At 32.9% G+C, this 11,273-nt stretch overlaps 1 protein-coding gene across 2 annotated transcripts in view; it reads left to right on the forward strand.

Annotated features, from left to right (window-relative positions):
* LOC149075426 (salivary alpha-glucosidase-like) overlaps window positions 1-7,867 on the forward strand; it is a 34,726-nt gene extending 26,859 nt beyond the window's left edge. The window contains exons 10-12 of one of the 2 annotated variants that reach the window (XR_016193990.1): window positions 2,217-2,339; window positions 6,589-6,649; window positions 7,212-7,349. Coding sequence is in view for 1 of the 2 variants with exons in the window: in XM_089242753.1 (XP_089098879.1) it covers window positions 2,217-2,339; window positions 7,212-7,631 (543 nt within the window). In the remaining variant the exon portion in view is untranslated. Of the gene's footprint in view, window positions 1-2,216; window positions 2,340-6,588; window positions 6,650-7,211 lie in introns of both variants that reach the window. The other variant, XM_089242753.1, reaches the window with a different exon arrangement.
* Window positions 7,868-11,273: the final 3,406 nt, after the last annotated feature.

Raw genomic sequence — 11,273 nt, forward strand, 5'->3', positions numbered from 1 at the left:
GTTGCAAATTGTAGCCTTTTTATAGGTCCAGGATAGTTTAATTGGATAATTTGAATTTTGGATAAATCAAACTTCTTTCCAGTGACTTTGGATTTTGAATTAACCAAGTTCAACTTTATATCATCTAAATTTGATTGTCAGCATCATGAGAATAAAAATATTTCAATTACTAAAGTTTTTAATATTTATTTAAATAATAAATTCTATAATTGAAATTCAATATCATTTAAAATTACTAATAATTTCATTTTCAATTAAAAACACCAATTTTATTTATAATTTTGATGAACTTTATGAAAATCAATATTTGGCCAAAATAACAGCTGAATATCTGGCATTCTGCTATTTGGTCAAATCACTATTCATCCTATCAGTTACAGCCCTGCAAATGGTAGCACTACACATAATAAGCATTACACTAAAACAAACTTCATGTTAGGTTCACAGCACACACACACACACATTTCCCAGCATGGCCCATCTTCAACAATTTGCTTAAATCTCCTCATTGAGACAGTGGCAGACCATGATCTGGCGGGGTATGCAGTTTTAAATATGCTGCTAGTGGGTTCTGTTCCCACAGGCGATTGTGGTGGCGGTCGGTTGAAGTTTGTTTTCTGTAGTTTTTCAACTTCAAGGTATGTGAATGCTAGCTGATAACTTCATTAGAAAGTCTTGCCACGGAGACCAACAGACACAAAATACAAATGATGACAATGGTATGTACAATCATTACTCTTCACTCACCATTTGAAATACACAGGGTGTTCTGTTGTGTAAAATGGTACACTGTGTGAAATACACAGGCTGACAAACTCAGGGTTGTTAGTAGGCATCAAGAGGAACAAAAATTTCAATGAAACACTGTGTCGCAAACCATGTTAAGAGGTGAAAATCGCGAAAAATGCATGCAGGTCCTGAGTCCACAGGAGACGAAAGGTGAATGCCAGTTGATCGCTGAATGTGTTCGTGGGTTCGCTCACCATATCTGATGTAAGCAGCATCGCGAAACGTATGCACTGAAGTAGGATCACGCACTGTGGATGACGTAAATTAGCGCTATTTCGGTAGTAAACACATGTATCAGTTAGGTGTCTGTTTCAATGAGTATCATGATGGCTGACTACACAAACGAGGAATATGCCGATATGCATCTGATTTACGGTCAAGCATATGGCAATGGGCGGGCTTAGCACAGTGGATGTACCGACAGCAATATCCGATGAGGCATTGTCCGTGCCATACTACCTTTGCCACGATTGCGGATTGTCGTCACCGCGGCAGACATCAAAAGCATACTTGGTATCTTCGAGCGCGTCTGCAAATCGTTTTTAAAACGTTGTAGATTGTGCAATTACGTCAGCGGCCGCCACTTCCAACAACTCTTGTAATAATTAATCAAATAAATCCTTTTGTAGTTATTATTGTACTTTTTGTTGTTCCAGCGTGACCACGAAACCCGCATGCATTTTTTGAAGTGCCTCTCAACATGGTTTACGACACCATGTTTACATTGCAATTTTTGTTCCTCTTGATGTCTACTAACAACCCTCTGAGTTTGTCGGTCCATTAACAGAGTACCCTGTAGATGGCAACACTAACTTATAACTACCACGCAGTGTTAGCTTAGTTTATGTTGGTTAAGTACACCACACACTTCTGAAACCAACTGTCACTCTCTTAATAAGGGTAAAATGGTAGTAAATTGTGTTTACAATGGCTGTAGACCAGGGTTTGTTTGTTTAGATGGAAAAGTTTTAAAAAGATTTATTCTATATGCAAAAATGTTTTGCTTGCTGCAAGAGTTTCTCCCATAAATATTCATGTTTTCTTTGAATAGATATATGCACCTTATATGAAAAAAAGTGTTCCATAAAAAAATTGTATAGTGAAAGATATTTTTATTATTCTTAAGGCTTTCATTAAAATATACATTCAACTGTTGGAAAAAATTTATTTTTGATTGTAACCAAGATATAAGAAATAGGAACGATACTAATTTCAAATCATTTTTGTTTGTTATTGTGCACCAGTTTTTGATATCTTAAGAAAAATCAGCATCATATTGCAAAATTTCTTTTTCAATGCTAAACAAAAAATGTTAATGATTGTGATGTTTAAGAACTTCATGAAATTAGCCTCAAATTTTATGTTTCTCAAATATTAAAAAATATACATAAATGTATGTAAGTTCTTAATTTTTTTAAAATTTTTAGGAAAATTCGAGAGATCCAGCTCGTACTCCAATGCAATGGAACAGCTCCGTGAATGCTGGATTCACAGAGCATAAAGAACCATGGTTACCTGTGCATGAAAACTATAAGAAAGTGAATGTAGAGGTAATACTCTATATATATATATATATTCATCTGAATTTATGCCATATCTGTGTTATGATTGAAGTCATAACATCAATTTTTGTAAATAATTATCAGTTGTTTATACCATTGAATTCAATTTAAATTGCTGTGTATGAAAATGAAAGTTATGCATAGAGTATGTTTTTTATTTCAACTTGTGAAGTAGTATCTCACATATCGTGGGAACAGAAGTTTAGGGACATTACACACATTCCCTTGGACATTCCTTAGATGGATAAGGTACACTTTTACCCTGAAGGGGTCGGGAAGTCTTAAGTTCCTAAAAACATTGCTTGACGTTATGATGGTTCACCAAGCTGATTGGCCAAAAGTCCTGCTTTGGAAGAATTAATATTTGTGTTTTGTTTCCCTAGGACATGGGTATTAAACTTGATTGGGCACTGGGTCATTTGCTTCATAATTACCTCTCAAGTGTTCCGCCAATTATTAAAAATTAGTAATAAAGGAATTTGTGGAATATTGATTAAAATTTTTTTATTTATGATTGGTAATAAAAATTAATTGTAAACATTTGAAAAACTAATTCAATTGAAAACCTACTTACTATCAAGATTTTTATTGATCAACTGTCGACATGTAGAAAAAAATTTTTAAATATTCTTTTCTGAATGTCTTTTGAGCTTTGGCATACACAAAGGTAGGAGGTTTGGAGTTCTAACCCCCCCCCCCCCCGAGTCAAGATTATAGTGTTATTTTGCCGGGAAAAACATAACCCACCCACAGGAGGGAGAAAAATCTGAAACTCCCCTCGAGAAAATTCTGTGTTTACCTATGCTTTTGAGCAAATCAAATTTACACATAAACCTTGCCAGTGCATAAAAAATATGCATTATTAGCTGATTTTTTCCTTGAAATTGGATATCGAGTCATTCAAATGTCCTGTAATGCCGGTATCAATTAAGAGTGCTAAATATAGCACTCGTGTCTTATCATTATGAAACATCAAGATGTTTCATTTCTATAAATAGTTTTAACTCGTGTAAAAGTAGAAACAAAATGTTTTTTAGTACTTTGTGACAAGTCAGTCGAAGTATTTCCCAAAGTAATGAGGTTGCACATCAAATTTGTTAAGTTTTGAAGAAATTGCTGGAATAAGTGTTGCTTGAGTCATCTGGATCAGGTGAAGTTCAAAGTGTTCGTCCAGGGCTTGAAAACACTGCTATTTATTTCCAACTTTTTGCTGATAAATGACAAAATAGAAAAATTGCAGTTCAGGAATTTTCTGAATGTATTTCCATCAATTTTCAGTAAGTCTTGAAGCAAAATTTATATTTTTTCTTATCATTGCTGATGTACCATCCTTTTTCACTGCTACGAGTTTGTTTGTGGAAAGTTGATATTTTTCCTCAGTACATAATATGATATGATTCGCCAGGACGTTGAAACTATCTTCCCCCTTTTGGGGTTTCATAAATAAAACGATTTCTAAACATCTTGAATATCCAAAATTTTCTTGAGCACTATTAGAAAACACTGTACATTTGAAAACATTACTTCTACTGGTCATGCAAATTATCACCTATTGCTGTTATTCTTTCGACCTCCTCCTCACTACATCATGGCCTGCCACTGTTTCAAAGAAGAAATATAAACAGGTGGTCAAAGAAAACCTGGGCCATGCTAGAAATTATTTTTTTGACCACATTATGTCTCGGTATAAAGAAATAAAATACCAATACAAGGCCACAACAGGCAAAATGCCCCATGAGGTGGCTAAGGAAAAAGATGCCCATAACAAATATGTATGTCACATGTTTCTAAAATACAGCTACCCAATTAAAATGCAATTACAAACAATATATATACATGATGAAATATTATACAATGCCCATAAAATATATTTATGGTTGTCTTATTCTAAGTATGGATAGCTTCTCGATTTACCCCAACATGTTTATCGTATTTCTTTTTAAACGTGCCAATTGTGTTCGAATTTACTACTCCCGGGGGTAAGCTATTCCATTTATTAACAACCTATTAACAACCCTATTAGAGGAAAATTCCCTGTGACATCATAACCTAGAATTGTCCCTTACCCATCGATACTGGTGCCCCCTTGTCAAAGCAGTTGATTGATGGTGTATTAATAATTCATGGTCCATCCTATCCATCACCTTGAAAATTTTGAACACTTCGATTATATTCCTGACTCTTGTGTTCTTGTAATGTAAAAATCTTCGAAAAATGATCTCTCTTCATAACTCAAGCTCAGTGTGCCAACTCTTCCCTGCACCTGTTCAACCAAGTCTATGTTTGTCTGTAGCTATTTTGATCTCCAAAACCTTGCAGCATACAGCTTTTTTTGAGAATGAATCCGAACATTCAAATCGATTTTTTGCCCTGACCATGGAAAAATAATACCATCAACTTGTAATTGAAATGTGAGTTGTTCAAACCAAAATGAGTGACCATGCACTTGTGCATGCTAAAAGACATACTTCATTCACTCGCCCACGCTGCAATTCTTTTTAGGTTGATTTTTGGAGCAGCTCCTTATCGCTTTGATTCCCGACTACCCCCATTAGCTTCACATCATCTGCAAATTTGCTAAAAATCCCATCAATATCCTGATCGAGTTTATCGATAAAAAGTGAAAAGAGTATGGGGCGAAGGACATTTCCTTGAGGGACTCCACTAGTGACTGTCCAATCAGAGAATTCCCGATTCACCATAACCCGTTGGGTTCTATCTCTCAACCATGATTGTATCTAATTCAGCAAGTTGCCCCCAATCCCAATCTCATGTAAACGCTTCAAGAGTTTACCATGTTGGACCCGATCGAATGCCTTCTGGAAATCAAAGTGAACAACATCTACATTTTTACCCTTACCCAAAGCCTTAGTCATGTGATCATAGAAGCAAAGGATTCCTGAACCCATGCTAATTATCCAACATTATTCTCACATATCCACTTCACCAATTCTTTTTTGATAATAATTAATTTTCAAAATTTTTGAGAGGGATCTCGTCAAACTCACTGGATGATGATTGGGCAGTGCTTCTTTACTACCTTTTTTAAATATCAGAACCACATTAGCAAGCTTCTAATCCCTTGGAACAATACCCCTCAGCAACACTATTCCTGAAAATCTATGCAACTTGTCCCAACAATTCATTAGCACATTGCCTGAGGACCCTGGGATAGATAGCATCTGGTCCTGGTGCTTTGCTTGCTCATATATTTTCCTAAATCTTCTAAAAAATGGCACTTGCAGAGATTTACAGGAGTAGTGCTGCTGAGAGTATTGTCCCAAGGGGATTGGAAGCTTGCTAATGTGGTTTTGATGTTTAAAAAGGGTAATAGAGAAGCGTGCAATAAAAAGTGTAAAAAGAATAAAAAGTGTTCAATTATTGTCCAGTGAGTTTGATGAGCATTTGAAATGCTTAAACATATTTCAGACACATTTTCTGCAGCATTTATCATCCATTCTTTAACCAAGAAACCGTTGCTAAAACGCTTGGAATTTTTCGCAAATATGTAGCCGATTTCATATACATAGTAGAAATTTTTCATGTTTTTTATTTTAAAACCAATAATTTGAAATTTTTTTTAATTACAAAAAATATTTTTCGGATCTTGTTGGGACGTCATGGGCCGCAAGTTTGACACCCTTAGTCTAGGACATTCTCAATGCAGATTTTAAATGTGTAAGATGTGAAATCACAATTAGACAGCCTCTCTGTCCTTTATATCATGTGTGTGTATGTTGTAGGAACTATTTGAAGTTTTTTTTAATTGGATGGCACTTGTTCCAGATTATAAAATGTGTAGCATTGAAATATCTTTATTCTTTTTTATTATTCTATCAATATAACCAAGGAGTTCTGTAAAAATTTCACAACACAATTGTAGGGACACAATGTAGAGGTAAACAATGTGACTCATTCTTTTTTTGAAGTTTTCTTTTATTTGCATTTTAATTCTACGATAATACAACAGATGTGCATTTATATGAATTTTGCACACTAACAAAAGAAAAGATTATTCATTCATTTGAACATTCTCAAATGTAGATCTATATTATGACCTTAGAAAGAAAAACCTATTGAGACAAAGAAATCAAACATATTTTGAAGTTATTAATTTAAAAAATGAATTATTGAAAGAGTTGTATTATTGGTATGTAGTATTTATTATGATTTTCTTCTCACGATAAAAATTATTTTTTTTTTACAATTTTAATAAACTCTTTTTCCTCCTAAATAGAGTTAGTTATGCTCAAGACTACATCCTCAATATCAAAAGTTTCCCCTCAAAAGAACTTAGGGTTAGTAAAACATTTGTAGAGTAATACTAATTGTTAAATCTACTGACAATACTTTTACTTCCTACACAATTTTATTTTCCCTGAGTGGTATAAAAATTTACTATGGTCAAACTTTGATATCTTGAAGTACTTCTGAAATTGATATTACTTTCGAGTTGTAAAACTTTGATTTACAAAAATGCTATGCTAGCTTCCCACAATGACAGATTTTCAGTATTCAAAAATTACATCCAGAAAAATAATAATTCAATGCCAGTTTCTCACTTTGAACTTGGAAGATAGATGGCAAAAAATACACATAGCATACACAACACTCATATGCTCAAGCAGTTAGGTTACACAAAAAAAGGATAAATAAAATAAAATTCTGACAGTTTCAGAAGTAAAATGGAAAAAATATTCTCTTCATGATGATAGACCGAGGTTTATGAAATTCATGACCATTCATGTCCATGTCCTTGTTTGTTGAACTGAATTACATTTTATTAAACTTTTTAATATGTGTATTGCATTGCTAATTTTATTTGCAAAAAAATGTCTTTCTTTGTTTCTTATTGTTCAGAATTTGAAAAAAGACCAATTTTCCACCCTGCAAATCTTCAGGAAGCTTATGGACATCAGAAAAGAAACTGTCATTGCTGACGGTTTGATTGAATATCCTTATGTTGATGGTAATATTTTTTCATACATTCGTGTTCTAGAATCCACACCTTCTGCACTAGGTCTGCTAATTATTGTAAATTTTGGTTCTTGTTGCTGCATTGTAGATCTTACTGGTACATCAAAATACCTTCCTAGCGAAGGACAGGTGCAGTTAACAAATGTTTCTAAGCTTATTAGCAATACAGATGAGAATGTTGAAACAAAGTATACTAAATATCATTCTCAAATTATCATGGAGCAGCAAAACGTCTCTTTGAAAGATGTGTTTTTGTTGCCTAAACAAGGAATGATCATAAATTTTCTGCCAAATATAAAATGAGCTGTAACCCAGGTTGGGTTTTTGATGTGACAAGTGCCTAAAATAGGTTTAAACTGGTAAAAACTGTGAAAAAACATAAAAATTATATTTTTCAATGTATTTGAACATAATTAATGTATTTGAATATGCATTTTTTATCATGCTTTTTTAATCTTATAATCAACGTATTTGATATTTGAATATGCATTTTTTTATCATAGTTATATTGAATAACAATAAACTTTTTTATGCAGACTACAATGTTTTATGTTTTGAAGTATTAATTTATTGTTAAGTACAAAATATTAATTTTAATGTTATAAACTTTTTGGTCTGCACAGATTTTATTCTGTTGCAAAATTAAATTACTACACATCATCTGACAGCATACAATTAACATTCCCAATTTTCATGAGATTTCGTATTATAGATCTAAAGTTTGAAAATTACTCCATCAGTGTATGACTGTCAAAATGATCATACCTCAAAAACCAGCAAACCCTGATTATGACGCAATTGTGCAATTCAAGAATTCTTACTTCTAGTGGATAAAAAATTTCCAAACGAAATTCTTTTTTACTTATAATTTCCTGATGAAATGAAAAATGACATTCTTAAACCAGCTTTTGGTTCAAAAATTCAGATTTTTAGAAACAAACTTGGACGTTTGCGTTAATTACATTTACTGGTTTTTTCTGCCATCTACAGGAATTCAAATGAACTATTGCAAGTTGTTTTTCCTTGATCTTTGAAAAAAATTTGGATTTTCAATATTTTGTAGAGTGATAAACGAGGGGAGACTGTGCTTTTTTTATTGTGTGGGCATCATGAATGCATAGGATGGTCTCATATTTATTTGAGGCTGGGAGGGGGGGGGGGATAAGTGATGGGGTTAAAATGTGTTTTGTTCTCATTTATGATGTTTTTATCCCAACTTTTCTGTTTTTTGAATCCAGTGAATATTGCACTTAGAAACGTAGATTTTTTTTTTCATTGGCCTCAGGGTAGACAGGGCAACAACTTTCCAATTGAGTTTTTCAGCACAGGGTGTTTGTATAAAAAGTCAATTTTTTTTAAATTTTAGCAACAATACAGCCCCTTAGAATATTAATGACTTATCTAAGGTCCACACATTATTGGAAGTATATGCCTCTAAGATCAACGGTTCGTCAGTAACACGTGATATTCTGTTAGCTATGTATATGCATCCTGTATTTATAAGTAACATCATTTAAACTAGAACCTCTGCTACCACCTATCAAATAGAAAACAACTGTTATAATTCTTGGGTAGAAATTGGTGACCAGTTTTTGATTAGTGTGCTGCATCAAAAAAAAACCAAAAAAACCAATATATAGTATGATATTACTAAATAACTTATAAGCAATAATAATAGTTTCATCATTTTTGAATCTATCAAAAAAAATTCTCCTCAAAAAACCCTTAATTTTTGAAAAAAAGAATAGTATTTAGAAATTTCTCTACTCTCTAAAATTATAATGTAATATAACATTACTAATATAATTTTTATTACTAATTCTTTCTCTTAAATTTTTTCATCTTCTTACCAATAGTATCGATTACAGGTCCAGCCAATGTTGGCGCAGAACACATAAGCCAACATTAATAACAATCATACTAACAATAGATGGTTGTGCTAGCATTTTATCCGCAAAAATTCATGAGCATGGACATCCCGATTTTCACAAAAAGGGTTTTTTTACTTTTATACACACATGCATCCACACTGACACATACATCACACCCTTGCCTTCATACATTGCCTCCACAATTTGTAAGCCTGCTGTTGACCCGTAAGATAATTTTAATTGTGGTCTATGTCCTTGGCTTTTTTATGACTTTTTGTGTTAGTAATTTGTAATTTAACATCTTAGTTTGAAGTGTTCTTAAATTTTTCTGCCTGTGAACTGCAAAAATGCTTCCCATAACAGAGTGGACATTATTGCAACAGAGTGCACAGAAATGTTTAAGTGAGAGAAAGATATCTCAAATATTCCAAATACCTAACAGTCTGAATGCTGTTTGATTTTTCAGTGCTACCATCTATATTTCAGAAGTGAAGTGAGTGATGTGTTGTGATTGGATTACATTTGTAATGTTTGTAGGTCTGTTGCTTTCTGTGGCGAGACTTTTTAAAGGAGCAGATCGGCTTCCATTCGCGCCTTGAAGTTGTGAACCACAGAAAACCAACTTTAGCCGACCACCACTGTGGCAATGATGGGGTTCGAACCCGGGACCTCGCAACGCGAGTCCAACACTTTATGACCACTCGACCACTACAGCGGCTCATCCCCACCCCGTCATTTCCTGTTCTTGTTCAAAAGAGGATTTTACAGAGGGCCATAGGTCAATGGTCAACATGAAAACACCTGAGAACAGGAGGAGATAAAGAGGACCTAGACACCCATAAGGATAGAAATATAATTTTATCAGCAAAACTACGCTTCCTAGAAATTATTGGAAATGACTATATAGTACAGTTTTATATTACATAAGAAAAAAATAATTGAACTAGAACTCTTTCTGCCATCTATCAAATAAAAAACACAACTGTTATAATTATTTGATTGAAATTGGCGACGGGTTTCCAAGTAATTTATCCCATTTAAAAAAACAGTACGGGATATGATATTAATAAATATTTTATGAGCAATAATATATATCAGTTGAAATATCCAATTTGCTCCAAAATTTTAACAGTTATTGTTTGCATATTATAAAATAATACCAGTAAAATCTGCGAAGGTAAGGCCCTCCTTGGCGGTTTTTACTGATATTTTATAATGACAAACAGTAACTGTTAAAATTTTGAAGTAAACTGGATATTTTAACTAATATTATTTTTTGCTCATAAAATATTTGTATTTATGTAATCATATAATATTGTTTTTTTATGCAATACATTTTAAGTGGGCATCAGTATTTTTTATATTTCATAGGTGGCAGCAGAAATTCCAAAGTAGCGATATTGTTAATTATTTATGTACTCAGTGTGCAGGAAAAAGCACTGAAGTATGGTATCCAGAAGTTCCCAAATTTGGTCATAAGGAACCATGCCCACGCACACCTTTGGCTATGTTCCTTACACATATTCACAACAGATGCCACCAGTACACTAAAAATGAAAAGTTGTTTTCCAACCAAAGCAGAACTGTTTTTAACACTTTCGGGTCTAAGTACTACTTTTAACTCTAGCAGCTATAAAATGGCTGAATATATATATATGTTCCCAGGGTTTTTAAACATAATCTATAAATCTTCTAGTTCCAAAAAAATAAAAATAAATAAATATATATATATATGTGGCAGAGCAGCCAACCGATGTAGCTTGTAGCTTTATGAAATGATGTAGAAGTAAGTATAGTTGAAACACATTTGATTTGTCTTCCTAGGTAAGGTAGCCATGTTTGTTGATGACAAGATGATTTTTTAAAAAAAAGACCATTTCTAGATATTTGTACAACATTTGGATAAGTTTTTATTCAGAATTGTTTGAAATTTTATGTTAAAAAATGTTTTCTTATGCGGAACTTTTTTAAAACTAAAACATCATTTTTTAATTATTTCTCATTAAATATTAATTATTAGTACCTTTAAATAATTGCTATATTTGAAAGAAAAGAGTTTGAAATTTCTAGCTAA

This window comes from Pholcus phalangioides, unplaced genomic scaffold (assembly GCF_987345545.1).
Source record: "Pholcus phalangioides strain wild (caught in Gottingen) unplaced genomic scaffold, Ppha-v1.0 ptg000015l_1, whole genome shotgun sequence".
NCBI classification, from domain to species: domain Eukaryota; kingdom Metazoa; phylum Arthropoda; class Arachnida; order Araneae; family Pholcidae; genus Pholcus; species Pholcus phalangioides.